This window comes from Rhineura floridana, chromosome 6 (genome assembly GCF_030035675.1).
Source record: "Rhineura floridana isolate rRhiFlo1 chromosome 6, rRhiFlo1.hap2, whole genome shotgun sequence".
In the NCBI taxonomy this organism is placed as follows: Eukaryota; Metazoa; Chordata; class Lepidosauria; order Squamata; family Rhineuridae; genus Rhineura; species Rhineura floridana.
The window spans coordinates 52087975-52115660 of NC_084485.1; the positions used below are offsets into that span (position 1 = coordinate 52087975).

General features: G+C 43.5%; 1 protein-coding gene across 7 annotated transcripts in view; it reads left to right on the plus strand.

Annotated features, from left to right (window-relative positions):
- Positions 1-27686, plus strand: part of NAV1 (neuron navigator 1) — a 407211-nt gene that overhangs the window by 133326 nt on the left and 246199 nt on the right. For 6 of the 7 annotated variants that reach the window (XM_061631862.1, XM_061631864.1, XM_061631866.1 and 3 more), the window contains exon 4: positions 2316-3158. The exons of the other annotated variant lie outside the window; for it this stretch is intronic. In XM_061631862.1, the coding sequence (XP_061487846.1) occupies positions 2316-3158 (843 nt within the window). The remainder of the gene's footprint in view (positions 1-2315; positions 3159-27686) is intronic. 7 annotated transcript variants of the gene reach the window in all.

Consider the following 27686-nt stretch of genomic DNA (forward strand, 5'->3'; position numbering starts at 1 on the left):
TGCCATGACAGATATATCTAGCACACTCTTAGTTGGTCTTCTGTTGCTAGCTAAAGTTTTTGGGATTTTTTTGGCAAGTTCCTCTTCCCTCTTGATTATATTTTTGGAATACATGCTTCTTAGTATGCTGCTTTTTTGGTTTTATTTTAGGAATTGTTTTAAAATGAATGAGCTGCCTGGAGCACTCTTTAGGCCAGAGGAAACTTGCAGCCCTCCAAATATCTTTGGACTCCAACTCTCATCCGTCCCAGCCAGCATGGTCAGGGATTATGGGAGCTGTAGTCAAACAGCATCTGGAGGGCTGTCCCTTCTTTAAGCCACGGAAAGATACAAATTATATAGTAAGCACAAAAACAAGTTGATTCAGCACAAGAAATCCCTGCAAACCACCTTGCACAGACTATGCTGATCCCTTCCACAGAACTGACCGGAGGAACTGCAAGGTTGGTGGCAGGGAGGGAATGACATTCAATCCACTTGCAGAGTGGCATCCTCTTTTTTCCCGTGTGTGCTTTAATTTGTGTTCCACATTGGAATGTGCATCCAAAAATTTACAGCCAGCTTCTCTGCAGTCTTGGCCAGTGGCACACACAGATTCTGCAGCACGAATGTTTTTTGACATCAGCCTCTTGTAGAAATGGGTTTGGTTTGGATCACTGCACAGACAGCAGCCTGATATCACTATCATTTCTACATGTGAAGGTAACAATGTTTCTGCATGGGGAAAGGCTGTTCCTCTGCCAGTGCAAAACAAGTAGGAGCGCAGATCCCTGCATTCCCCCCGCCCCCGGCTTGCCATTGATCTGTTTTGAGTGGCTGCTGTATTTTCCTTGATGACATAGGGCAAGAAGGGCTGTTTCATGTTCTACTGAATTCCTACATGGAAGCTCCTTCAGAATAAGAAACTGCAAGATTCCCTTTTGTAGGGTCGTCATGTCAAGTGATGAATATGCATATATATTGCTATGTGTATCTTGGGAAACTTGATTGGCTGTAGTTTACCCAGTCTGTAGTTTCTGAGAAGAGAGAAGCAAGCTGGGCCCTGCCCAGTATAAAGTACCTTTATTTTAGGAAGTGATTCCTGTGGAATTTTAGGGGAAGGAAAGAACTGAGTTGCGGTAAAGCTTGATGGGTATCTGAGAGAAAATTTGAGTCAAGATTCAACAGGGCTTTTCTTCTTTCATTACTAGGGTTCATCCTTGGAACAGATGATAAAACAGTGCATTTGAGCATGTGCAGATTGCCTTGTCTTTACCACTAATCACTCCCAGGTGATGGAGATATCAGGATAAAGGGTTCCAGGACAGCAGGTCAGCTGTCTTGAATATGGGCATCTTTTCAGATGTTTTTATCAGTTAAGCCCTGAATCACCCAATATATTATGCTGCCTGAAGGGCAAGATGGTGCCCCCATTCAGTGTACAACTAGAATGGCAGTGAAATCTTATATCAACACAGGCAACAGGGCAGCTTCCATCATCACACCTGATGACAGCAGACCAAGGTGGCACAGCACAGGTTACTTTGGGACTGGAGCTGCGGGGATGGGGCCTCCTCCACCGCCCCAGCATCGTCTGCATAGGGCAGCCACTTAACTCTGTCCAATGGCAGGCCTGGCCCTGACTCTGCATTTGGGCCAGAGGAGAAGCCAGGACAAGAGACTGGTTTGGATGGAAACTCGGGTGGGCCAAAAATGGCACCAGGGTGGCCATCAGATCTGCCAGCCGACTCCCCGTCCCCTGCGGCCAAGCCTCTCTCTACTCTCCTGGGCCTTTCGCTAGCGAAAGCTCCCTTCTCTCCCAGCTTTCCCTCAGTTCCTCTCAACCGCGGAGGCAGGCAGGGTTCACCGGTGCGCGCGCACGCTCCTTATTCATATATGTCCATACACACACCCGCGCGCACACCCGCACGCACAATTACACACGCCTGCTCTTCACCGAGCCACAAATAGCCTCGCGCGCGTCTCGCGCCCCCACTCCACTCCCTTTCTTTGCCGAGCCGGGAGCATCTCGCAGGCAGGCAGGGCCCTTTTTGTTTGCTTTGGCACTCGCTTTGGTCCCCCTCAGCCTCCCCAGCGGCGCTGGAGGAGATAGGAGGGGCAGTGCGCTCCGCGCTTCTGTGAACGCGCTGGGGCGGGGAAGGTGGCACCGGCTGCTCTGATAGCGTGTGTCTCTTTTTCTGTTTTATCCTCCCTCCTCCTCCTCCTCCTCCCTCCCACCCTTCTCTCTCTCCCCGTCCTCCCCCACTCCCCTTCCACCTTCTCCATCCTTCCCGTTTCTCTCTTCTTTCATTCTTTCTTCTCCCTCCGTGCTTCAGAGGCTGGGCTTTTAAATGGTTTCCTCGCGGCAGGCGGGAAGAAGATGCTTGGCAGCGGCGGCGGCAGCAACAGCAACGACGTCAAGAGGCTGCAGCAGGACGCGGAGGTGAACGGCGAGGAAGGGCCCGAGGAGCCGAGGGGTTACAAGAAGGCGTCGGCGGCGTCCGAGGGCAACAAGGCCATGATGCAGAAGCGCGCCAACGCCAAGGGCCCCGCTGGGGTGGCTCCGAAGGCGGCCGAACTGAAGGTCTTCAAGTCGGGCAGCATGGAGGGCCGCGTGCCGGTGGCCTCGAACCTGCGCAAGCAGAAGTCGCTCACTAACCTGTCCTTCCTGACGGACAGCGAGAAGAAGATGCAGCTCTACGAGCCCAAGTGGAGCGACGACATGGCCAAGGCGGCCAAGGGCTTCGGCGGCCGGAGCCTCAAGGGCGGCAAAGAGGCGCCGCCGCTCATGTCCAAGAACCTCTCCAGGTCTGAGCACTCGCTTTTTCAGGCTAAGCTCGCCCCGGCCGCCGGCAACAAGCCGCCGCCGCCGCTGGCGCCGCTGCCCTCCAACCTGGGCAAGCCCAGCCGCATCCCGCGCGGGCCCTACGCCGAAGTCAAGCCCCTCAGCAAGGCGCCCGAGGCCGGCAACGGCGACGACCTCAAGTCGGATGACGAGATCCTCTCCAGCAAAGGCAAGGCGGCTCAGCAGAAGCAGCACTTGCAACAGCAGCAAACGGCGACCCCGCCGGCCGGGAAAGGAGCGCCACCGGAGGAGAAAGCTTTCCTGAAAGTAGATCCCGAGCTGGTGGTCACCGTGCTGGGCGATCTGGAGCAGCTGCTCTTCAGCCAGATGCTTGGTGAGTCAGTCTCTCCCGTTCCTTCTGGTGGATGAATAGCTGCCTTGCTCGATGAAGGTTATTAGGGAGTGGGAGGCGTGAGCACCCCTCCAGAGGACAGGTGTCAGTTAGCGCTCTTGATTTTGGGGGTCTGTCTGTTGGCGTGTGAGCCTCCAAACCGTGGCCTCCTCACTTTGCAAACTGATGCTGTGTAGAGTCTGCCTGCCTTGCCTTGCACCGTGCAAGGGGGTTTTAAGTGAGAGGAGCGAGCAAGTTTTACTCCAAAGGAAGGATGATCAGTAGGCCAATTCAATCTGGCTATTTTACAGCTTTCAGTACTCTGGGAAGCTTTCCTGTCACCTTCTTAATTCATTCATTTTTGTTTCTCGGGGGCTGTTCCCCTCCCCCCCCAAAAAATCAGGCTTCCCTCCATTGGCAAAAGAAGCATCTCAGATCTGACTGAATTGCCGCAGTTTTCTTGAAAACAGGTAGCAGAAGTGGGTAAGATGGGAAGATAAATGATTCTGATTTTTTCTTGCTCAAGTCACCTACTAAAGTCAGAGTAAGGGACAGAGAAACTAGGAGGTTATTTGTTTATTGCGTTTTAGTTGATGAAGCAGAGCAGATTTAGTTAGCAAGGGATAACTGTAAAAATGGAGCAAACCCAGACCAGAGGTTCAGCAGCACTGGGTGTATGTGATTCAAGATGGGGAGGGGGGATTGCATGAGGATGCAAGAATTGGTGATAGAATGGATGACACCCCCTTTACTATATTAGGGAGGGGTAGTCAAAAAGGTCTGTTTCTGTGTCTGCAGTTATGTCATGCTAGCATTCTGATATTTCTGTAGGCAGTTAACCGCTATGCCATAATAGGGGTGTGTGTGAGAGAGAGAGAGCTGAGAGGGCAAGGAGTAGGAGATGCTGCAAGACAACTGGATTGCAGGCTATGTGTGCATTTCCCAGAATGGGGTGTGCACGCAGGCCACAGAATGAGCCAACATTGCCTTCTGGTTGCTATTGGTGAAAGAGGGGAGTGGTCGCTAACACATCTCTGTGGCAGCTGCAGCAGAAATGAAACCCTGCACCGCAACAGTGGGGTACAGGGATGTGGGGAGGGTAGGAAGGATGTGTTGATGCCTCCTACAACAGACATAGAGGAATAGACTCTGTTTGGTTACTACGGTGATCAGCATAGGAACTGCAGTTGCTAGTGCTTCAGTTCCGCCTTTACTCTTCTCCACCTGGAATCTGTTTCAAGACACCCGCCCAGGAATGGCTGCTTTGCAAATGTCATAGGCTTAAGCATAGGGGAATACATAGCAGCACCTCCTAAGCACCAAAAATTTGGTTTCCATGCAACGGCTCGTAATGATCAATCACTGTGGAACACAAAACTCCTTGCTCTCTTCCCTCTCCTGCTCTTGCCCCCCCCCCCCCCCGTAAACACTTCCTTTGCTGAACTGTGTGCGAGAAGAGAATTCAGACATAAGCTTCTGCACTTAGGAGTCAAAAGTCTGGGATCACACTAGGTTGGTGCTCCTAGAAACTTTGGATCATGTGAACTGTTTGAATTCAGTCATACACTGCCTATATCTTGCCAGATTACCACACCTTTTGGATTAACTGCAACTGTTGCTACTGGCTGAACTAAGCAAAGGGCATAGACAACAGCACTGTATTTGTGGCGTGGCAGACCAAAGCTGGAATTGGGGGGAGATAAGGCTGTAGGAGCACAGGCAGAACAGTTCTTATGGGGAAGGAGACTGGAAAATAGATGATGTGAAATGAGATATAGGGAACTCAATCCTGGAATAACACAGGATCCATGGGGCTAGGACTAAAGACCTATGACAGGTGGAACATGGGGCTAGAATGTGGGGAGACTGACATTACTGTAAAGACTGTTGTTGAATTCTGAGTGAGAAAAATAAATGGACTATGTGTTATTAGGGCAGTGTTTCACATGATAACAGAGAAAGGATTGTAGCTCAGTGGAAGAGCTTATGCTTGACGTGCAAAAGGTCTCAGGTTCATTCCTTTGCATCTCCACGTAGGGCTGGGGAAAATCCTGTCTGAAATCCTAGAGACCAGCTGCCAGTGAACATAGATGATACTGAGCTAGATGGATGACTGTTCTGACTCTGTATAAAGCAGCATCCCATTTTTCCTAAATGGAGATAATGTTTTTCTAGGAAAACAATTTGTGCACTGGAGTACACTATCATGTTTGAAGATGCCGTGACTGTAATTATGGCAAAATAATAGTTGTACCATTTTTAAAAAATGACAGTGTATTATCTTTGTGTAGGGAAAACTGATTCACTGGGGCTTGAGTGGAAAAGGAATGCAGAGACAGCATAGTACTTGAGGGTTTTTGTTGGAGTTACTGGGCATTGTCAGAATTGAGGAAAAGTAGCAAGGAAATTGAGGGCAAGTGTAGCCAAAAGAACTGTGTGTTCAAAGAGGGTAGCATTGGAAAATTCATGAGAGGGAATAACAGGGAGGGCAACTGTTTGGGAATTGTACATCTGTAGATCCATATAGCAAAACTTCTGTGTAGCATCTTTCATCCCTTTATTGACTGTGGCAACCAGGTTCTCTGGTTTGCAAATTAATATATTTTTAAAAAAATCACACCAAAATGTGATACAGAAGTTGGAGGGGTGGCTTTCCCTGACCAGTAGGGGATGGAAAAATTGGGTTGCTCTGCAGTTGGTTTGTGTTTCTAGTTGAAACACTTAGGCTTCCATTTCCCTGAAGCTTCCTCCAGAAAGGATAGCATACTGCAGTCTTGGCTGAGAATTAACTTGCTGCCTATATCCCCCTTCTGTCCACTTCCAAGGAAGAAGTAAATTATAAAGCTGAATGGTGTGTTAAAACTAGCTTGGACCAGAAGTAAAGGCAAATGAAGCAAGAAACCTAATTTCTGCCCCTTCCTAGCATCTCTTTCTTTTGCCTTGCTAATGTGCACTTAGTTCCCAATAATGTTGCAAAATTCAGAATTTGGAGCTAATCTCAAAAATTTCATTTTATTCACTTCTCTCTTTCATCTTGGAGCATCCTGAGCACATGTGGAATGTCCGCTTTACCATGCATTCTTGACTTGGATGAAGAGAGGGAAAGTAATAAGAATATATAAACATATGTATTCTGTCAAATCATTTGTGCATCTAATCCAGTACCTACTCTGACAGTGGCCAGATTTGGATGCTTCAGTTGCTTTATAAATTGCATAAGGTGACAACAGAATAGTGAGTTTCCTTTGCTTGCCTTTTACTTGTAATCTTGGAAGCTTGATACTAGGGATACCCTGAATGTGAACTTCCTATTTCTGTCTTCCATCAAATTATCTAATTCTTGGATTAAGTTATACTGCTGGGAGAGAGTCCAATGTGAACTGTGAGAAAAATATTTTCTCTTGTTTCTGCTTAGCCTTGCAGAAAGATCAGAAAATCTCTTATTTGCCTCTTTCATTCCTCTCATGATTTTATATATGTTATTTATCCCCTCTTTGGGTTTTTTTGCCTATTAGTGAATACTTTGGACACGTAATGGGAAGACATGATTCACTAGAAAAGACAATAATGCTGGGGAAAACATATGGGAGTAGAAAAAGAGGAAGACCAAAAAGAGATGGTTTGATTCCATAAAGGAAGCCACAGACCTGAACTTACAAGATCTGAACAGGGTGGTTCACGACAGAAGCTATTGGAGGTCGCTAATTCATAAGGTCGCCATAAGTCATAATTGATATGAAGGTACATAACAAGAACAAACAAACTCTTTAAGCAATCTTTAATCTACTACAGAGAAATCTCTGAAAATGGCAGTACATATGTGCCTCAGTGACCAAAGCTGGACACTTTCAAGATAAGATCGCATGTATCCGCAGGGACCTTGACTCTGATGTTGTGACAGATGAATCCATTGAAGTGTCCGGAGCACGGCCTTGTCCTTCTTTATTGGATGAGTTTCAGTTGGTGTAGCCCGAGGAAGTGGACAAGGTGCTTGGAATGGTTCGGGCAACCACGTCTGTTCTGGATCCTTGCCCATCTTGGCTAGTGAAAGCTAGCAGGGCTGGGACCACCGGTTGGGCCAAGGAAGTGGTTAACGCCTCCTTGAGGGAGGGAGTAGTCCCTGGTAGCCTCAAGGAGGCAGTAGTGAGACCTCTTTTAAAGAAACCCTCCTTGGACCCAGATAATCTGAATAACTATAGACCGGTGGCGAATGTCCCTTTTTTGGGCAAGGTTTAGGAGCGGGTGGTTGCCAGCCAACTCCAGGCGCTCTTGGATGAAACCGATTATCTAGATCCGTTTCAATCCGGTTTCAGGCCCGGTTTTGGCACCGAAACAGCCTTGGTCGCCCTGTATGATGACCTTTGTCGGGAGAGGGACAGGGGGAGTGTGACTCTGTTGATTCTGCTTGATCTCTCAGCGGCGTTTGATACCATCGACCATGGTATCCTTCTGGGGAGAATCGCGGAGTTGGGTGTCGGGGGCACTGCTTGGCAGTGGTTCCGCTCCTACTTCGCGGATCGTCACCAGAAGGTAGTGCTTGGGGAACATCACTCGACACCATGGACTCTCCATTGTGGAGTCCCCCAGGGATCGGTCTTGTCCCCCATGCTTTTCAACATCTACATGCAGCCGCTGGGTGCGGTCATCAGGAGTTTTGGAGTGCGTTGCCATCAGTACGCTGATGACACGCAGCTCTATTTCTCCTTTTCATCTTCCTCAGGTGAGTCTGTTGATGTGCTGAACCGTTGCCTGACCGCGATAATGGACTGGATGAGAGCTAATAAACTGAGACTCAATCCAGACAAGACCGAGACATTGTTGGTGAACACCTTCCCTGCTCAGATGGTGGATGCTTACCCTGTTCTGGATGGGGTTACACTCCCCCTGAAAGAACAGGTACGTAGTTTGGGGGTTCTTCTCGACTCTTCCTTGTCTCTCGAGGCCCAAGTGGCCTCGGTGGCACGGAATGCGTTTTACCATCTTCGTCTGGTAGCCCAACTATGCCCCTATCTGGACAGGGACGACCTCGCCTCCGTTGTCCACGCTCTGGTAACTTCAAGATTGGATTACTGTAATGCGCTCTACGTAGGGCTGCCCTTGAAGACAGTTCGGAAGCTTCAGCTGGTGCAGAACGCAGCTGCCAGATTATTGACGAGGACCAGTCGGTCTTCGCATATAACACCTGTCCTGGCGCGTCTGCACTGGCTTCCTATTTGCTTCTGGGCGAGATTCAAGGTGCTGGTTTTGACCTATAAAGCCTTACACGGCATGGGACCTCAATACCTTGTGGAACGCCTCTCTCGCTATGAACCTACTCGTTCACTTCGTTCAGAATCTAAGGCCCTCCTCCGGGTACCAACCCATTGGGAAGCCCGGAGGGTGGTTACGAGATCTAGGGCCTTTTCTGTGGTGGCCCCTGAGTTGTGGAACAGCCTCCCCGAAGAGGTACGCCTGGCGCCTACACTTCCATCTTTTCGGCGCCAGGTAAAGACCTTTTTATGCTCCCAGGCATTTTAATCTTCTTAACTTTTTAAATCTTTTAATCTGTATTTTAATTTTTGTAGTATTTATTTTGTTTTTGCTGTGCTTTTTGTTGTTTGTTTGTATATGTTTTTGTATTTTTATTATGATATATTGTATTTTATTTTGTTTGTTCACCGCCCTGAGAGCTATTTCGCTAAGGGCGGTATATAAATTGAAATAATAAATAAATAATAAATATAAGCAGAATGTTATGAATTATTTAAAAAGAATGCAATACTGCACATCATAAGCAATTCTGGCCATATTATGTAAAAAGAAGAAGAGAGAGCTAGAAAAGACATATAGGAGCAACAAAGGTAACCAGGCATATGATTCCTTTTATGCAAAGAAAAGTGAAAAAGATTAAAACTTCAACCTAAAAAAAGATTCCATGTGCCTCTGAGCATATGGTGAATGATGGCAACACCTGCCATCTCCAAAGATGGAGAATTATATTTTTGTATGTTGGTGTTCTTCTTACTTTGTTTCTTTCCTGTGTTAGTACTGCTTCTACAGAGAATCTAATCTGGACAATTTTATTTCCCTCATTATTCATCCTAGAAATCTGTGTCAAATTTATTTTTATTAATTTTTTATTGGTCAATGTCATATGATCACTATCAAAAGTCAGCCTTTTGTGCTGCAGATTGAAGGTTATGTTCTATTTCTATTTTGGGTGCATTAACAGTTGGCGGGTCGTCTCCAGAAGGTAGTGCTTGGGGAACATTGCTCGACACCGCGGGCTCTCCAATATGGGGTCCCGCAGGGGTCAGTTTTGTCCCCCCTGCTTTTTAATATCTACATGAAGCCGTTGGGAGAGGTCATCAGGAGTTTTGGAGTGCGTTGTCATCAGTATGCTGATGACACGCAGCTCTACTTCTCCTTTTCATCTTCTTCAGGTGAGGCTGTCGATTTGCTGAACCGTTGCCTGGCCTCGACAATGGACTGGATGAGAGTTAACAAACTGAAGCTCAATCCAGACAAGACTGAGATGCTGTTGGTGGACGGGTTCTCTGATCGGATGGTGGATATATACCCTGTCCTGGACGGGGTTACACTCCCCCTAAAGGACCGGGTTCGTAGTCTGGGAGTCTTTTTAGACTCTTCCCTCTCACTTGAGGCTCAAGTAGCCTCGGTGGTTAGGAATGCGTTTTACCAACTTTGGTTGGTAGCCCAGCTACGTCCCTATTTGAGTAAAGAGGACCTTACATCAGTGGTACATGCTCTGGTAACCTCACGTTTGGATTACTGTAATGCGCTTTACGTAGGGCTACCTTTGAAGACAGTTCGGAAGCTACAACTAGTGCAAAATGCGGCGGCCAGATTGCTGACAAGGACCAAGCGGTCCGAGCATATAACACCTGTTCTGGCCAGCTTGCACTGGTTGCCAATATGTTTCCGGGCTAGATTCAAAGTGTTGGTATTAACCTATAAAGCCTTATACGGTGCGGGACCACGATACCTTGCGGAACGCCTCTTCCGATATGAACCGGCCCGTGCACTACGTTCTGCTACGAAGGCCCTCCTCCAGGTTCCAACTCACAGGGAGGCCCGGAGGGTGATGACAAGATCTAGGGCCTTCTCAGTGGTGGCCCCCGAACTATGGAACAGTCTCCCTGAGGAAGTACGCCTGGCGCCGACTCTGCTTTCCTTCCGGCGCCAGGTCAAAACCTTCCTATTCTCTGAAGCATTTTAAGTTACATTGATCTAATTTTAATAATGTTTATTGTATTGTTGATTGTATTTTAATATTATTTTGTTATTCATTGTATTTTTATACTATTTTATGTTCACCGCCCAGAGAGCTATCGCTAGTCGGGCGGTATATAAATTTAATAAATAATAAAATAAATAATAAATAATCTGAAACTGCAGTTTGATGTAAAATCAGACTGATTACAGTATGTTGCTACTGTAGCAATGACTCTATCTGTTGGAAAAAAGAGGATGCATGTTTTCAGCCTGCTGTGTTTAAGCTACTTCATTTAAGGCAAGGTGGACACAGTCAATTAAAAACATAGGGAATACCTAGAATTTTGCTAGAATATATTTCACCTCCACTGCCTTATCTTGTGCAAACTGAGACACTCCTGATGTCCACTGGAGACTATTCTGCAGAATAGTCAGTGCCATTATTCCACAATTATTTTTGGAGGGTTTTTTAGTGTAAATTTTGCAAAGTGTTGCTGTACTTCACATATTCCCAGAAATAAAAACGAAAGAATATGATTTCCTATAGAAAACTTCACTAAAATTGCAAAGTAAAAAATATTTAAAGTGACTATCTGAACTATATCAACTGTCTTAATAATGTTGCTTCCTCCCTGCTAAAACAAGATCAGCACAGCACATGTTTTCTTTCTATTATTTGGGCTGACTGCTGGTGTTGCCACCACTCACCATATGTTCAGAGGCACATGTTACCAAATTCTTCCAGGCTACACAGGAAGTGGATTGGACTGTGAATGACCAACCCAAATGGTCTTTGTATTTTGACAAATTTGTAGGGCAGTCCAGTATCTCAGAGAGGAGGTCAGGTCTCCTGCCCCCTGGTGCATTCACTGTAGGTGCCCAATTTCCTTGCTTTTTAAAGTTTGATAGAAATAGGTGTGGGCTATAGGTATGTTCTTAAACTGTAAGGTTTTTTTTGCCTATTAGTGAATTTCCCTGCTTTTTAATCCGGAAGGTAAGAAGTGGGATCCTGTGCAAGTTTGATGAGAATGGATTGATCATTTTGCATGCTGCTTGAGTTCAGTGTGGTTTACTCCTCTGCAACCATGCTTAGGATAGGTGAAACTGACCGCAGGGGATGGGGAAGGGAGGGGGAGGAGGAGGAAGGAGGGGAGGAAGGGAAGAAGGGAGGAGGGGGGGAGGAGAAGAACAGGTTTGATCATTTGCATGTTTACTGAGTTCAGTGGGATTTACTCCTGTGCAATCATGCTTGAAAATGGAAATGGACTGCCTTCAAGTCAATCCCGACTTATGCCTACCCTATGAATAGGGTTTTCATGATAAGCGGTATTCAGAGGGGGGTTACCATTGCCTCCCTCTGAGGCTAGTCCTCCCCAGCTGGCTAGGGCCTGCTCACTTGCCACAGCTGCACAAGCCCGCCCCTTCCTTATCCGCAACTGCCAGCTGGGGGCAACTGGGCTCCTTGGGACTATGCAGCTTGCCCACGGCTGCACAGGTGGCAGGGCACGTAACCCCTGAGCCACTCACTGTGGGGGTGATCTTTAGCTGGCCCTTGACACCCAGGACACACGAGCGGGGATATGAACTCACAGATTCTGGACTCCCAGCCAGGCTCTTCTCCCCACTGTGCTATAACCGCTATGCAGTCATGCTTAGGATAGGTAAAACTGACTGGGGGGGAGGGAGGGCTGGAGTGGTAAGGGGAGGAGGAAGAAGGAAGAGGGGAGGGGAAAAAAAGGCAGAGGAGAGGGGAAGGAGGGGAAAGGCAGGTCTGATCATTTGCATGCTTATTGAGTTCAATGGGATTTACTCTTATGCAGTCATGGTTAGGATAGGTGAAAATGACCATGGGGGAAGAGGAGAGGGAGGGGGGAGGGGAAGGGGAAGGAGTGGATTGGAGGGACAAAGGAAGGAAGAGGGGAGGGCAGGTTTGATCATTTGCATGCTTATAGAGTTCAATGGTATCTACTCCTGTGCAATCATGCTTAAGATAGGTAAAACTGACCATGGGGAGTGGGACAAGGGGAAGGGGGAAGGAGGGGATTGGAAGGGGATGGGGAGGGAGGGGCAAAGGAAGGGCCAGGGAAGGGGCAAGAGAGAGGGGATAGAAAGGAGGGTGGGTTTGATCATTTGTATACTTTTTGAGTTCAGTGGGATTTATTTCTGTGAAATCATGTTTGGAAATGGACTGCCTTCAAGTCGATCAAGACTTACGTTGACCCTATGAATAGGGTTTTCATGGTAAACAGTATTCAGATGTGGTTTTACCTTTGCCTTCCTCTGAGGCTGAGGGGCAGTGACTGGCCCAAGGTCCCCCAGTGAACTCCATGGCTGTGTGGGGATTCGAACCCTGGTTTCCCAGGTCGTAGTCCAACACTGACCCGGGGGAGGGGAGGAGATTGGGTGGGTGGGCGGACACTGGGCAGAGGAGAAGCCCCTTGCCTTTCCAAAAGGAAAAGTTTGTGAACAGTATCATTGCTTTCCAGCGCTTCCCCTACTTTTTATTCTACAGCAGGCTCATGTAGCTTCCCACCCAAATTTAAAGCAAAGCTGTCCCTGGCCACATCCACACCTGGCCTTTATTTCACTTTAGACAGTTGTGGCTTCTCTCAAAGAATCCTGGGAAGTGTAGTTAGTGAAGGGTGCTGAGAGTTGCTAGGAGACGCCCTGTTCGCCTCACAGACCTTAAATCAGAGTGGGTGACTGTTAAACCACTCTGGCCACTGGAGCTCTGTCAGGGGAATCTCCTCTCAGCACCCTTCACAAACTCCACTTCCCAGGATTCTTTGGGGGATGCCATGACTGTCTCATGTGAAATCAAAGTATGGTGTGGGTGTGGCCCCCTGATTAGGCAAACCAAGCAGCTGTGAGTCTGGCTTTTAGAACACTGACAGTTGGTTCTTACTGAGCATGCCTAACACTATCATTCATTTTAATGCAAAATTTGTTCAATTAATTAAAAATCAGCCATGCATTTTTTTAACTTTTAAACTGCAGAAGATGGAGGTCAGAGTATGGGGCAAGGTCAGTAATAGGATTACAGGTACTCTGTGAACATGGCTGATTTTTAATGAATTTCAACAGACTATGAGAACTCTTGACAGAAAAAAGTCCAAAAGGGTTCTAGGTTTCCCCCCTCTCTTTTTAGACTTTGAAGTCTCGGTTCTCTCTGACTGTTTTGTGTATCGCTATGAAAATTTAGAGGCCTGTTAAGCAAGCATTTCTGAGTTCAGGACTATAAGTTTTGTAAGGTTTTGTTTGAAATGAGCTTATGGGAAGCATCAGAATGGCACGGGGGTATTTTCAATGTAACATTGTGGAATGTGAAAAATCCATGCTGGCTATAGTATGCAGCCACTCTTGTGGCTGTGTAATAATAGCCTCAGGTTCGTCATTTTAGCTTCTAGTGATAGTTCTGCTTTAATTTGTTCTAACGCCCAATTATTTGTCTTTTTCACAGTCCACGGTATGCGCAAAGCTCTCCTCCAACACCACATTTCAAATGAGTTGATTTTTCTCTTATCTGCTTTTTTCACTGTGCAACTTTCACATCCATACATAGAGATCGGGAATACCATGCTCTGAATGATCCTGACTTTGGTGTTCAGTGACACATCTTTACATTTGAGGACCTTTTCTAGTTCTCTCACAGCTGCCCTCCCCAGTCCTAGCCTTCTTCTGATTTCTTGACTATTGTCTCCATTTTGGTTAATGACTGTGCCAAGGTATTGATAATCCTTGACAAGTTCAATGTCCTCATTGTCAACTTTAAAGTTACATAAATCTTGTGTTGTCAGGCTATGGTCTGAAGGCACACAAGGTCATCTCCCTGCTGAAGCTAAGCAGGGTCAGCTCTGGTCAGTGCCTGGATGGGAGACTGCCTGGGAACCATATGTAAGCCGCCTTGGGTTTCTATCATGAAAAGAAAGGCGGGGTATAAATGTAATAAATAAATAAATAAATTTTAGTCTTTTTGACGTTCAGCTGTAGTCCTGCTTTTGTGCTTTCCTCTTTAAATTTCATCAGCATTCATTTCAAATTATTACTGGTTTCTGCTAGTAGTATGGTATCGTCTGCATATCTTAAATTATTGATATTTCTCCCTCCAGTTTTCACACCTCCTTCATCTTGGTCCAATCCCACTTTCTGTATCATATGTTCTGCATATATATTAAACAAACAGGGTGACAAAATACACCTCTGTCTCACACCCTTTCTGATGGGGAACCAATCGGTTTCTCCATAATCTGTCCTTACAGTAGCCTCTTGTCCAGAGTATAGGTTGCACATCAGGACAATCAGATGCTGTGGCACCCTCATTTCTTTTAAGCATTCCATAATTTTTCATGATCTACACAGTCAAAGGCTTTGCTGTAATCTATAAAGCATAGGGTGATTTTCTTTTGAAATTCCTTGGTCTGTTCCATTATCTAATGTATGTTTGTGATGTGATCTCTGGTACCTCTTCCCTTTCTAAATCCAGCTTTGACATCTGGCATTTCTCACTCCATATATGGTAAGAACATTTGTTGTAGAATCTTGAACATTACTTTACTTTCATGGGATATTAAGGCAATAGTTCAATAATTACTGCATTCCCTGGGATCCTCTTTTTTTGGAATTGGGATGTATATTGAATGCTTCCAGTCTGTGGGCCATTGTTTTCTTTTCCATATTTGTTTACAAATTTTTGTCAAAATCTGGACAGATTCAGTCTCAGCAGCTTGTAGCAACTCTATTGGTATACCATCTGTTCCTAGTGATTTGTTTCTTCCAAGTATTTTAAGAGCAGCTTCCATCTCACATTCTAAAATTTCTGGTTCTTCCTCATACGGTTCCTCTGTGAATGTATCTGTCATCCTTGCATCTCTTTTACAGAGTTCTTCAGTGTATTGCTTCCATGTTCCTTTCATTTTATCTCGGTCAATCAGTGTTGCCCTGTTGATTATTCAACATCCCTACTCTTCGTTTGAATTTCCCTTTAATTTCTCTAATCTTTTGAAATAGGGCTCTTGTCCTACCCTTTTTGTTGTCCTCTTCTATTTCTATACAGTAACTATAGTAATAGTTCTTTTTGTCCCTACATACTAGTCACTGCATTCTTGCATTTAGGGTTCTAACCATGTCTCTGTCTCCTTTTGCTTTTGCTTTCCTTCTCTCTTTAACCATTTTAAGAGTTTAGTCAGTCATCCATTGAAGTCTCTTCAGCGCTGTGCTTACTCAACCTTGTTGGGGTTACTTATCCTCAGTGTGTGTGTCACTTGGCATCTACCATCACTGAAATTCATTCGACGTGTTGTTATTTATTCTTTAGGGCTAAGAGAGCCTTCAGAATCTTTTCACAGTGTGCTTATGATTAAACTGCTCTAAATTATTTGGCACCCTCTGTGCATCTGTTCACACCTTTTCCCAGGTTGTTAATGAATATGTTAACAAGAGCAAGTTCCCATGTAGATTCTTGGAGACACCCCCATTGTATACCTATTTTCACGGATATAATAGCCCATAAATTCCTTCTCTCTGATTCCTGCATTTATCCAGTTGATTGATTGTGAAAACAGTACTCTACTTTATCCTGTGACTGCTAGGTTTTTTTGGGAGACTTTTATGGGGGACATGATCAAAGGGTTTTTAGAAATTGAAGAACACACATTCAGCACATCAGCTGCATTAACCTTATCTACCTTTTTGACAAGATAACCTCAATTTCTGTTTGATTTGCGATGTGTGATTCCACGTTACATGCCAGTAGCTAGAGACTCCTTTTGTAAAAAAACCTGGTTAATCAGGGATGGGGTGGAATAAGAGAAAGTTATGGAGCTAGGTGGAGGAACCTGTAGACCTCCAGATGTTGCTGGACTACAGTTCCCATAATCTCTGATCATTGGCCATGCTGGCTAAAGCACATGGGAACTGGTATCCAGAAACACCTGAAAGTCCACTGGTTCTCTACCTAATATGGCGGTACAGGTTATTCCTGTGTTATTATTATTATTATTTATTAAATTTATATACCGCCTGACTAGCAATAGCTCTCTGGGCGGTGAACATAGAAATACAATAACATAGGAAATACAATAAATGACACAATATAATACAAAATAATACAGTCTAAAATCAATACAATAACATTTTTAAAATTAAATCAATTTAAATTAAAATGCTTCAGAGAATAGGAAGGTTTTAACCTGGCGCCGAAAAGAAAGCAGAGTCGGCGCCAGGCGCACTTCCTCGGGGAAACTGTTACATAGTTCGGGGGCCACCACTGAGAAGGCCCTAGATCTTGTCACCACCCTCCGGGCCTCCCTATGAGTTGGAACCTGGAGGAGGGCCTTCGTAGTAAAACGTAGTGTACGGGCCGGTTCATATCGGAAGAGGCGTTCCGCAAGGTATCGTGGTCCCGCACCGTATAAGGCTTTATAGGTTAATACCAACATTTTGAATCTGGCCCGGAAACATATTGGCAGCCAGTGCAAGCGGGCCAGAACAGGTGTTATATGCTCGGACCGCTTGGTCCTTGTTAGCAGTCTGGCTGCCGCGTTTTGCACTAGCTGTAGCTTCTGTTGCAATCAGTGTGCGGAAGAAAATCAGTATTACTCACTTAGGGTAGCTGTGCTGGTGCTCCTTTTTGTATTTTTCATTTTTCCCCTTCTCCCCTACTATCCTTCCTGCATTTTTTTTATTTTTACACATCCTCCTCCCAGTATCCTGAGCAGAGCTTGAAAAGTTACTTTTTTAAACTACAACTCCCATCAGCCCCAGCCAGCATGGCCACTGGATTGGGCTGATGGGAGTGGTAGTTCAAAAAAGTAACTTTTCCAAGCTTTGATCCTGAGTGGCTCACAAGCTATACACAGTGCTGATTATGCATTTGTGTACTAGTTATGGACCCTATCACACAGTGTCTTTTTGAGTTTGACTGGTAGCTTGGACTGTTGAAAGTTAGGCAACAACTCTCCCCTCTTTTCCCCATAAAAATAAAGGAAGAAATAGCATGTTTCTTGGTGTAGATTGTTGCATCCATTATATGTGCTATGTGAGCATAAAAAATAGAGAGGGAGGGAAATTCGCTTATAGTACAGAGGAAATCAGGATGAGGCACATCCTGAGATGTTTGCCCAAACTAACACAAGGGATATCCGTGAAGTTAATACCTCTTCAGTGAGGTTTTAATGTCAATGCTAAGAAATCTAGAAATGGCACTCTAATTTGACTCAAAATGAAGTGTCGATTGCATCATCTGTTTGTGGTATATCCAGGTATGTATTGGGTTAAATATAGTTGGTGCAGGTGTATCCTTGGCATCAATTAGTAAGTGTCTCATTTTGTATGTAGCTAGGATCAAGCTGCTTGCTATCAATGGACTATATTTCCCTTTGAAAATGAAAGAGCATATCAGTGCATATCATGTACTGAAATAGCAGCGTTATTAGAACTGTGGACCCCTTAACAATCCAGTTGCTTGCTTTGACTCTTGGGCCTCATTCGTTCCCAAGTCTTTCAGCATACTAATGGCATCATAAGAGTACATGCCAATCAAACAATCCCAGTGAGTTTTCAAATCTGTTAGGAACATACAGTCTGGAAATTGAATAAATCTCCAAAATTCTCTGGGGTTTTAAGATGAGGGTGGAAATCTCCTGAGAAGGCTCCGTTTCTTGTGAAACTGAGTGCAAATGACTGCCAAACTCGAAAAAGGTTTAGATTGGGTTTTCATTAGGAAAGATATACGTTTCTGTTTTCCTTAACCCTGTACCTTTCTGTAATGCAAGTGTGTGAACATATGCATACATATATTGGGATCAGGATTATCAAGAGACAAATAATTTTATCTGATTAATCTATTGCCTTATCTGACAACTTTTAAAAATAAATGAAATAAATATAATTGCACAGTACCAGCATCTCAGGAATAGTGTCTAAGTGTGGGAACTAGAAAAGTACCCAGTTTAAATCTCACTTCAGCCATGAATTCAGTAGGGGGCTTTAGGCAGTAATATCATGCTCTTTCACCTACAAAATGAGAATAGGAATACAGAACCAGTTTATAGAGTTATTGTATGGATATTGTATGCTTCATGAAAACCCTATTCATAGGGTCGCCATAAGTCGGAATCGACTTGAAGGCAGTACATACACATCGGTCCCCCAAAAATGCTATATAAATGCTAAATACCACTTTTTTTGAGATATTTAAAGAAGTGTAAGAACTAACACACAGAAGATACCACATTCTTAGAATGTCATCTTTAATATATTTTTGTTATTCTCTGACAGTTAACACCCCCACAACCAAAACAGTGTGTGCTATTGATTCATAGCTCCACTAATGAAAATTTGCCCTGGCAGAATAAAATGATCCCTGAGTTGATAAACCTTTAATTGCTTGATGTTTATAGAAGGAAGCTTGGTAATCAGGAATGCTATTAAGATCACTTTTCCCCTTCCCTTGCAGCAAAATTGTTAATGCACTAGGAACGTCCCTCTTAAACACCTGAAGTTATTAATAGTTCTCCTTGGAAGGTGTTCTGTTTGCTTTTAATGAAAGTAGCTGCAGTTATTCAATACATGTTTTAGCCAGACACAGGCTGGTGGTGTGGCATGTGATTCTTATAGATCAGGTGGAACCAGTGCCATCCAGATGTTTCTGGACTACATCTTCCGTCATCTCTGATCATTGGCCATCCTGGCTTGGGCTGATGAGAATTGGAGTCCAACGACATTTGGAGGGCACCACATTGGCTGTAGTGTACCGTGCATGAAGTTACGACAAAATCAGTGGTATTCTCTCTGAGCTGCTTCTGACCCAAGATAGCCGCTCTGATAAATTGCACTGACCTAGGCTCTTAAGTTATCAGTTCTAACTTTAAATGAAATGGAAATGGACTGCCTTCAAATCGATCCCGACTTATGGCAACCCTATGAATAGGGTTTTCATGGTAAGCGGTATTCAGATGGGATTTACCATTGCCTTCCTCTGAGGCTGAGAGGCAATGACTGGCCCAAGGTCACCCAGTGAGCTTCATTGCTGTGTGGGGATTCAAACCCTGGTCTCCCAGGTCATAGTCCAGCACCTTAACCACTACACCATACTGGCTCTCTAACTTTGAATACAATGAGGCTATAACCATTTTCTGTTCTCAACTCATGCAACTTTTCTGTTACCATAAATGCATTTCTTTTTTCTCATTTATTTCTATATTTTCAAATAAACTGGCTGGAAACTGCTATATACTACATGAGGCTTTCATAAAATCATAGATGAGAGCCATTGGTCTGGTTTGGATGCATATATCTGAGCTTACTAACACAAGAAAAACATGACCCTTGTTCCCATGCATTCCATCCTTGTGCTGCCCTTTCTCTTCTCCCTTCTTGGTGTGCCATGCTTGAAGACTCCCTGGGTTAATATAATGATTGTTTCTTATTATGTCCAGACTGAGAAATTATGATTGCCAAGATCAGAACAAACTGGGATCTGAAACCAGCTTCAGCCTGTAATTTAAGATCCTGATTTTTGCCAGTCCTGGCAACTATAGTTTTCCAACTGAGTGAAATGATGAAGTATTGTTAGTACTTAAAGACAGAAGTCTTCAAACATGGCACAATAAGAAGGGAAGAGGGTACGAGTGGTGTGAGGATGGAGTGGGCAGGAATAAGGGCCATGCATAATTCTGTTTAATATATATGTCCATACAAGCCAGTGTAGTGGATGGAAAGTTGGACTCGGACTGGAGAGGTCTGAGTTCAAAACCCTGCTTATGTATTGGGTAGGCCTTGGATAAGTTACTAATTCTCATCTTTGCATGGTTTTATGAAGATAAAATGAACTAACATATATAAGGTTACCTTGGGCTCCTTGGAGGAAGGGCAAGATACAAATACAATACATTTGTTAAACCATATTATGAGCTACGTACTTGTGCATGACACCCAAGTGCCCCGACTTCAGTTCTCTCTTCCTTAAGCAAAGAAACAAACCACGAAGTGGATAGGCTAGCATTACATCCGAACCCAGGATCATGGCTTGTTTAATGCAAACAAACCTCAAGAACAAACCATGGTTTAAACAAACCATGGGCAAACAAACCATAATCCAGATTCTGATGTAACATTAAGCCAGCCGCTTTGTGGGTTGTTTCCCCAGTTGAGGAAGGGAGGAGCAGAGTGGGAACTCTCAGGCTGAATGCAGCTTGTGCACAGTATGGTTTTACAAACCATTCTGTGTGGCTTACTTTTATGTGTCAATGTGATCAATATGAAGGAAGTCTAGCTTTTCATACAGGCTTGCTAATTATTGAAATGTCTTTCACCTCGTACTTTTGTTTTCCCAAAGTAAGAAATCTGTAGGATTTAAATCTGACCGTTTTGGAAAGCTGTACACTCACCTCTGCATTATGCCTATGACACTTGCTTATTTAGTGGTGTGCACAACCCAGAGAGAGTATGAACATGTCCAGAAAGCAGCATCATATGGCTTATTTTGTAGCCTATTGTGGCCATTAACCAAAATGCTCTGAGAGAGACAGGAGGCCACCTTAACTCATGTTAACAAGAGTGAAGGATGGAGTGTTGCCGAACTTCATTTCTGTTCTGATATGGCTGTTAGAATAGTTCCATTGCTGAAGATCTGAGTTGTTTCCTCTTGTTTGTTGTGTCTCACACTGACATTTTCTTGCTAAAGTACTCTAAACAATACTGAGGTTCCTGTTCTTTTCCCCTGGGTCTGTTTCTGTTTTGGTGTTAGTTCATTTCTCAGGCTGAGCCATATAAGAGAGGAATTGTTCAAACGTATGTATATAAACATTAGGCTTGGCACTTATATATATATTAGAAGTTTAATATTGTTTTAAATATAGTTTAAAACTGATTTAGTCAGCATATTGATTGTCTCAATACTGTTAAGAGGTTTCTTCATCTGTTTTGCTTTTGCTTACATTCAGCCACAAATTTACAATGTTCTGGAGCAGTCCCTAAATCCTGGGGAATTGCCAATTTCTCTTGTAGGTGTGATGATGTAACAACAACCCAAAACAATTAAAGTGGCAGAACTGAAGAGAACTACATGGAACACAGGTGGGCAGATAATAGTCCATTGGTAGACTAGCCAGTTTATGGTGGACCATCTAGTGTCTGCAGGTTACTGGGATTCTTGCAAAGAATGCAGAAATAGGTGGACCACAGTCTGATTCTACAAGGCACTTCTTATATTATTAAGCAAGAGTATGAGCCCAGGGTCATGTAATACAATTTAGTTAATGCATCTAAATGTTTAGAGATTCTGAGTATGCTCTCTTGCTTTGTAAATTTAAGACCCATTTGGTGAATTATAAAGATTCCAATTTAAAAACAAACCAACCCCAAGTGAAAAACTGGCAATGAAGACACATTGTAGATCCCACTATTTCAAACATAGGCTAAATATTGGTCATACACTATTCCATAAGTATTGGTTGCCATCTGGTTCACTCTGTGTGTGTGTGTGTGTCTTAGAATCATAGGATTGTAAAGTTGGAAGGGATCTATAAGGCCATTGAGGCCAACCCCCTACTCAGTGCAGGAATCCAACTTAAAGCATACCTGGCAGGTGGCTGTGCAGCTGCTTCTTGAATGTCTCCAGTGTAATTAGTTTCATTGTTGTATCACTCCAACAGTTAGGAAGTTTTTCCTGATGTTCAGCTGAAATCTGGCTTCCTGTAAGTTGAGCCCATTATTTCGTGTCTTGCACTCTGGGATGATCAAGAAGAGATCCTCGATCTGTGGCAACCTTTCAAGTACTTGAAGAGTGCAATCATATCTCTGCTCAGTCTTCTCAAGGCTAAATATACCCATTTCTTTCAGTCTCTCCTCATAGGACTTTGTTTCCAGTCCCCTGATAATCTTTGTTCCAATTTGTCTGCATCCATCTTAGCGTGCAGTGTCCATAACTGGATGTAATACTCAAGATGAGGCCTAACCAGTGCTGAATAGAGGCGAACTAATACTTCACATGGTTTGGAAACTATACTTCTGTTAATGCAGCCTACAATAGCATTTTCCTTTTTTGAAGCCACATCGCATTGTTGGCTCATATTCAGCTTGTGATCAACAATTCCAAGATCCTTCTTGCATGTAGTATAGCTGAGCCAAGTATCCCCCATCTTATAACTGCATGTGGTTTCTTTTTCCTAGGTATAGAACTTTGTACATACCCATTCATTCTGTTGTTTTCAGCTCAATGTCCCAGGCTATCAAGCTACCTTTCAGTTTTGTCTATGTCTTCCAGGGTATTAGCTATCCCTCCCAATTTTGTATCACCTGCAAATTGATAAGCATTCCCTACACCTCCTCATCCAAGTCATTAATAAAAATGTTGAAAAGCATTGAGCCCAGGACCGAGCCCTGCAGTACCCTGCTCGTTACCTCCCCCCAGTTTGAGAAGGACCCGTTAATAAGCACTCTTTGAGTATGATTCTGTAGCCAACTGTGGATCCACGTGATAGTTGTTCCATCCAGCCCACATTTAGCTAGCTTGCTAATCAGCATATCATGAGGCACTTTGTCAAAAGCTTTATTGAAGTCAAGGTGTATTAACTAGATGACTTCCCAGCTCTCAGGAAGTTTCCTCCCAGTCTGTTTGTATTTACCTGCCTTGAAGTTCTTTTTAACTATTATGCTTCTCCTTATGCCAGTCTCTGCTATGATATAGCACTGACCTATTTGTATAATATTGTTTCAGTTGAATTCTAAGCTTTCTTACTTGGAAGTTAGTTCCTCTGAGTTAAATGGATTCTTAGTTTTGCTGCTGTAGTTTATTTACCACCAGTAGTGGGTGGGGAGGCTGTATAGAACATTAAAGGTATCACTTGTCCTAGAAATAGCTCCTTATTTTATTACTAGCTCCTTATTTTGCAACTTGATCCTAACATTACTTGAAAGAAAGTACTTCCTATATGATTTCAATAGAATTTACACCAGTGTAATGGATTTGCGATTGATGTGCAAAGCTATGGTAATGTGTGCAGTGCTTGGGCCTTGGGGGCTGATGGAGATGGTACTTCTGTATCAGAAAGCTGGACTCTTGTTGCTATAAACATCCATGTTGCCATGAACATCTGAAAATGAGACACGTATATATCTGTTGAGCAAAACCCGAGACGTGAATTCTGTAGTGTCAACATGCTGAGCATGTCTGTAACTTTAAGAGAAAATACATTCTTGTAGCAGAAACATCTGTTTTTGTAGTGACTATTTTCAACATACAAATTATATATTTCATGTCTACTAAAGGCTGAGGTTTCTTATGAAAGCTTGTGGGGTTTGGTGGTTACATATATAACAGATTGGTGAAGGAAGGTCAGTGCTGTAAAGGAACGGCACATAAAAATAAAAAATATGTTCATGTACTGTCAAGCAGGGCCACAAGTATGTTTGTATGTGAATGAAAAATAGGTAAAAATTAAGCTTTAATTTCATCACCTCTTGTACAAGAGTCAGTGTGGTGTAGTAGCATGTCAGGCCAGAACTGGGAAGATCTGGATTCAAATAACCTCTTAGCCATGATTATCACTTGGCGATCCTGGGCCAGTTACTCTTTCTCAGCCTAACCTACCTGCCAGGGTTATTGTGAGGAAAGTTTCAGTTTTTGTCCAGACGTTGAAATAACATACAATCCTTTTTTTTATATATATAAATCAGTCTGAACTGATTGCATTGGGTTCTGTGTTCGTACATAACTAATCTTGCTAACTTGCTGCTCTGAGGGGAAAAAAACAGGTCACACACACGGGACTGAAACTCATCTGACTGAGCACTTTACCTGTCATAACCGCCTCTGTCAAGATAAGCCCATCAACAGTATTTCACAAGGAAAACGAAATGGAATGTCCATGTTCAGCAGCAGTGTTCCTCCAAATACCAGGTCTTCAGACAAACAGGAGGGCTGGATGCCATGCTTGTAAGCTTCTCAGAAGCTTCTGTCTAGCCACTGTTGGAAATATAATACAGGACTGGATAAATCTTTGGGCAACTTCAACAGGGATGCTCTTATGTTCTCATTCTGACATCCAAGATAGTGAAAGCTAGGACACACTTGTTATCAATTGCTTGTTATGTTAATTGCTTCCTGTTTTGCAAAGCATCCAGTGTGGACAATGATCAGAGGAAGATGCTGATTTCTGTTACCCAATTTGGGTCTGTAGGTCTTGGTGCACTGGGATTTCATTCAGTTTTGTTTGTGTTTTGGCCTCCATTTTCCTTATAATCAGTTGAGTATAGTGATATGAATGGGCCTATAATTATGTAAAAACACAATGGTTTGAACATTTGGATCATTTTTAGACCTATGAATCTATGGCTAACCAGTTCATTTGTCACTAGATTGCAGAATAATTGTTCCCTTCCATCACTTCCTAAGAATGTGCCTTCGAGCAAAGTCAAGATTTCATGTAGATGTTTAATTTCTATCAATAACATTTTGGATGTTTTAAATATCTTCAAGCCCCGTAAAATGTTGATGTGGGGAAAACATCTAGTCTGAACAAAATGGTTTATTTTAGGAAAAACAGAATAGAATTCAGAAGTGCAACAACAAAACATACAAATATCATGCTTACTGAGCGAAACTTCTGAAGTAACTGGAAAGGGTAACCTGTCAAAGTCAAAATGAAAATTTAATAAATTGCACGTTTGTAAAAGTTACTATCCAGTTAGTTTGTTTTTTCCAGTTGAAGAACAAAACTAGCCTCTTCTCTTCCAAATATCATACAAGCTTGTTTGGAACAGGCATGTGTCTATTGGATAATGTGTCTATTGGACAATACCTATGATGTCACTGAACTGAACAATTCTGATAGTTCACCATCTCCTGTGTTGTTATATCCCCAGTGCAGAGCCTGCAAAGAGGAGAGTATCATGGAAACTGAATGTTACTAGTCTCAAAGGCAAAGAAACCCTCTTTTGCAATTTTGTTTTTAGCTGAGTTCATTGCCAAAGTGAAACTTTATGGACTTTCTCTGCACCTTGCCTACAGATTAGTCAGTTGCTCCTCCCAGTGTAAGCTGCATCTTTGCAGGCTTCTGACTGTGCCAGCTACCAAAGTGCACACAATCCAGTTTTCAAAAAAGCAGGAGGCATAGCTATTCCTCTCGTAGTCCAACTGCTCTGGCCATTGTCTTTGAATCAAGACTATGCTGCAGATGTTAAAATGTGATAAGCCGTGCTTTGAACTGATTGCTTAGATGCCCTTGGGCAGTACCAATCACAGGTGAATTTAGAGAGGACATATAAACGGTAGGATAACCCCTTTAAATCTTTTCATGAAGAGGAAGGAAAATGAACTTTAGTCTGTTGGAGGTGTGAAATAATTAATAAACAATAAACAAAGAGATGTTCTCTTGACAGACATTTTTCTGTAGCACTGTACCATTGGCACTGAACATTGACAATGTTAAGATGTTTAGCCAAATGGTCTCACTAACAAAGCTGCTGTTATGTAAATTGGCCCAAGAGTGTTTACTCCTTGAAGGTGTTCTTGCAGAAGAAAATACATAGGAAGCTGCCATATACTGAGTCAGACCATTTATCCATCTAGCTCAGTATTGCCTACACAGATTAGCAATAGCTCTCCATGTTTTCTGGCTGGATTCTCTATCCGAGCTTTACCTGGAGATGCCAGGGACTGAACATGGGACCTTCTACGTGTAAAGCTGGTGATCTACCACTGAGCTACAGCCCTTTGTCAAAAACAATTATTGAAAAGCTAGAACTGACAGTCTGGGTTGATATTCTTTCAAAAACTTATAGCTGATATTCAGTTTTTTCGTATTGCATAGAGGTTGCCAAGCCTGGTGTTTCTCTTAGTGGTATTTCTCTTGCCGGAGCATTATATTCTGCTCAGTTTTATTTTTGTGAACTAGCTTCTTTTCATTCTATTTGCATTATTTTTCTAAAATTTATTTTGCCTTTACTCCAAGGAGGTCAGATTGACATATACTGTTTCCTACTCATTGTGTCCCTACAATATTGTGATATAGACTGATCTGAGGGATAATGATTGGCCTAGGGTCACCCAGTGAACTTCATGACTGGCTGGGGACATGAATCAAGGTCTCTTCTGTCTTAGAAGCTGACACTCTGTCCAGTATATCACACTGGGTCTCAGTTCATATTCCCACCAACTCCACCATGTCTTGGACTAGTGTTTCCTTCAATTAGTTTTCCCCAGTTAGCTTCATGCTGAGTGATTTGAGGGAAATTCGTCTCAGATCTCATTAGAAGTTCCTATAGAAGCACCCAGATGGAGATGGAGGCTGCATTATCTTGAGCAATTTGTTCCAGGTCATTGCAGAGCTGGAGATTACTTCTCTTTTTTTTAAGTTACACTACATAATCTTGTTAATGATGCCAACCATTTGAGACAATGCATCATTATGTTGATCACAGAAGTAATTCTGGCCTTAAAGATGTGTAACATCTTCCCATGCTCAGTTTCATTCCAATGATTTCAGCTGCACTGCGCTGATTCCAGCTTCTAATTCTTATTTATTTTCCCATGTCATTCTTAAATCATTGTATTTCTTCCCCTTTTCTTAAGGCCAAATTACACGCAGCATGAGAGATCTCTGGTGCTTTTATTTTAACTTGAAGACAGAAATGGGGATGGTGGGGAACTGGCTCTGAACAGGAGTGATGCAATTTAACTAGCTGCCTGTGACAATGAAAGGGCAATTGAAGGATAGGATTGGTCCTGGTTCATGTTCTTTGACTTCAGTCCTGCTAGCACCATTGTTTTCCTAACCACATTGCCAATGGAGCTTATTTTGTAGATTCCCTGTGGTGCACTGCCTGGTGACTTCCACTTGGCAGTGTTCACTTCTTATCCTGATGTGTGAATTTCCCAGCCCACGTGACTCAATTCTTATTTCTGCAGAGCACTGGCATGAGAGGTAAAGCTGAGATTTCCTGGCTAGGCACTCATGACTTGTACTTTCGTCTTTTCTTGCAACTTGGATGAATACTTTCTTCTTTAGGGGCGGGAACAATTTAAAGTTGCTCATTGAAGTGAGAGAAGTGAAAATTCTAGCCAGCTATCAAGAGCAGACTGTGACCTGAAATGGGGAAGCAGATCATGGGGGGGGGCAAGTTGGGAAGCAGGAGCATTGCAACTTGTCTAGATCAAGTGGCTGAGCACAGAAGGGCAACAGGAAAGCAAGAAATGCTATCTGCATTGCAGCTTTGAGTGGTGGTGCAGAAGCAGCTGCTGTGTCTGCTGGTAAAGCAAGAACAGCACTGCAGAGCAGCTCTCATTAAACACTCATTGTGCCTGCTGATTTCTGA